Source organism: Mesitornis unicolor, unplaced genomic scaffold (genome assembly GCF_000695765.1).
Source record: "Mesitornis unicolor isolate BGI_N332 unplaced genomic scaffold, ASM69576v1 scaffold30902, whole genome shotgun sequence".
Lineage (NCBI taxonomy): Eukaryota > Metazoa > Chordata > Aves > Mesitornithiformes > Mesitornithidae > Mesitornis > Mesitornis unicolor.
This window is the reverse complement of record NW_010170334.1, coordinates 1-877: the sequence shown is the minus strand read 5'-3', so window position 1 is coordinate 877 and position 877 is coordinate 1. Positions and strand designations below refer to the sequence as shown.

Below are 877 nucleotides of genomic sequence, written 5' to 3'. Positions count from 1 at the left end.
CCAGCCGTTTCCCCCGGGGTGGTGGTGGTGGGCAGGGGGTGGTCACAAGCCCACCAGCCCGAGCTGCCCCTGTGGCCCCCGCGGGCATGGCCTCTCTCCGCAGATCAGCAGCAAGCGCTCGAGCAGCTTCAAGCGCGCCATCGCCAACGGGCAGCGGGCCCTGCCCCGCGACGTGCTGCTGGATGAGACCGGCCTGGGCTTCTACAAGCGCTTCGTCCGCTACGTGGCCTACGAGATCCTGCCCTGCGAGATGGACCGGCGCTGGTACTTCTACCAGCACCGCACGTGTCCGCCCCCTGTCTTCATGGCGGCTGTCACCCTCACCCAGGTGTGAGGCTGGCACCAAGGCTGAGCCTGGCTGCAGTGTCCTGGTGACCATGGGGGGCTCAGACCCAGGGTGGTGGGAGCGGGTGACCCTGATTGTGATGTCCTGGTGCCCATATGAGGTCTCAGACCCAGGGTGGAGGGGATGGGTGACACCAGTTGTGATGTACTAGTGTCGATATGGGGGGGGTCTCAGTTGCTGGGCAGAGGCTACAGGTGACCCTGGGTGTGATGTGCTGGCAGCACATGTGATCTCACACCTGGGGTGGAGGGGACGGGTGACCCCAGCTTTGATGACCACAGGGGGCTCAGACCTGGGGCAGAGGTCCCAGGCACCCTGCCCCAGGCCAGAGGGGTGGGTAGGGGTCTCAGTGGGCTGATGGCCACGGGGTTTGGCGCAGATCATCGTGTTCCTCTGCTACGGGGCCCGCCTGAACAAGTGGGTGCTGCAGACCTACCACCCTGAGTACATGAAGAGCCCCCTGGTCTACCACCCCGGGCACCGGGCGCGCGCCTGGCGCTTCCTCACCTACATGTTCATGCACGTGGGGTA

General features: G+C 65.7%; 1 protein-coding gene across 1 annotated transcript in view; it reads left to right on the top strand.

Moving 5' to 3' along the window:
• LOC104536921 (rhomboid-related protein 1) overlaps window positions 1-869 on the top strand; it is a gene marked incomplete at both ends in the record, with an annotated part of 1,215 nt that extends 346 nt beyond the window's left edge. Inside the window, 2 exons of the mRNA XM_010179665.1 lie at window positions 104-328; window positions 726-869. Of these exons, the coding sequence (XP_010177967.1) occupies window positions 104-328; window positions 726-869 (369 nt within the window). The remainder of the gene's footprint in view (window positions 1-103; window positions 329-725) is intronic.
• Window positions 870-877: the final 8 nt, after the last annotated feature.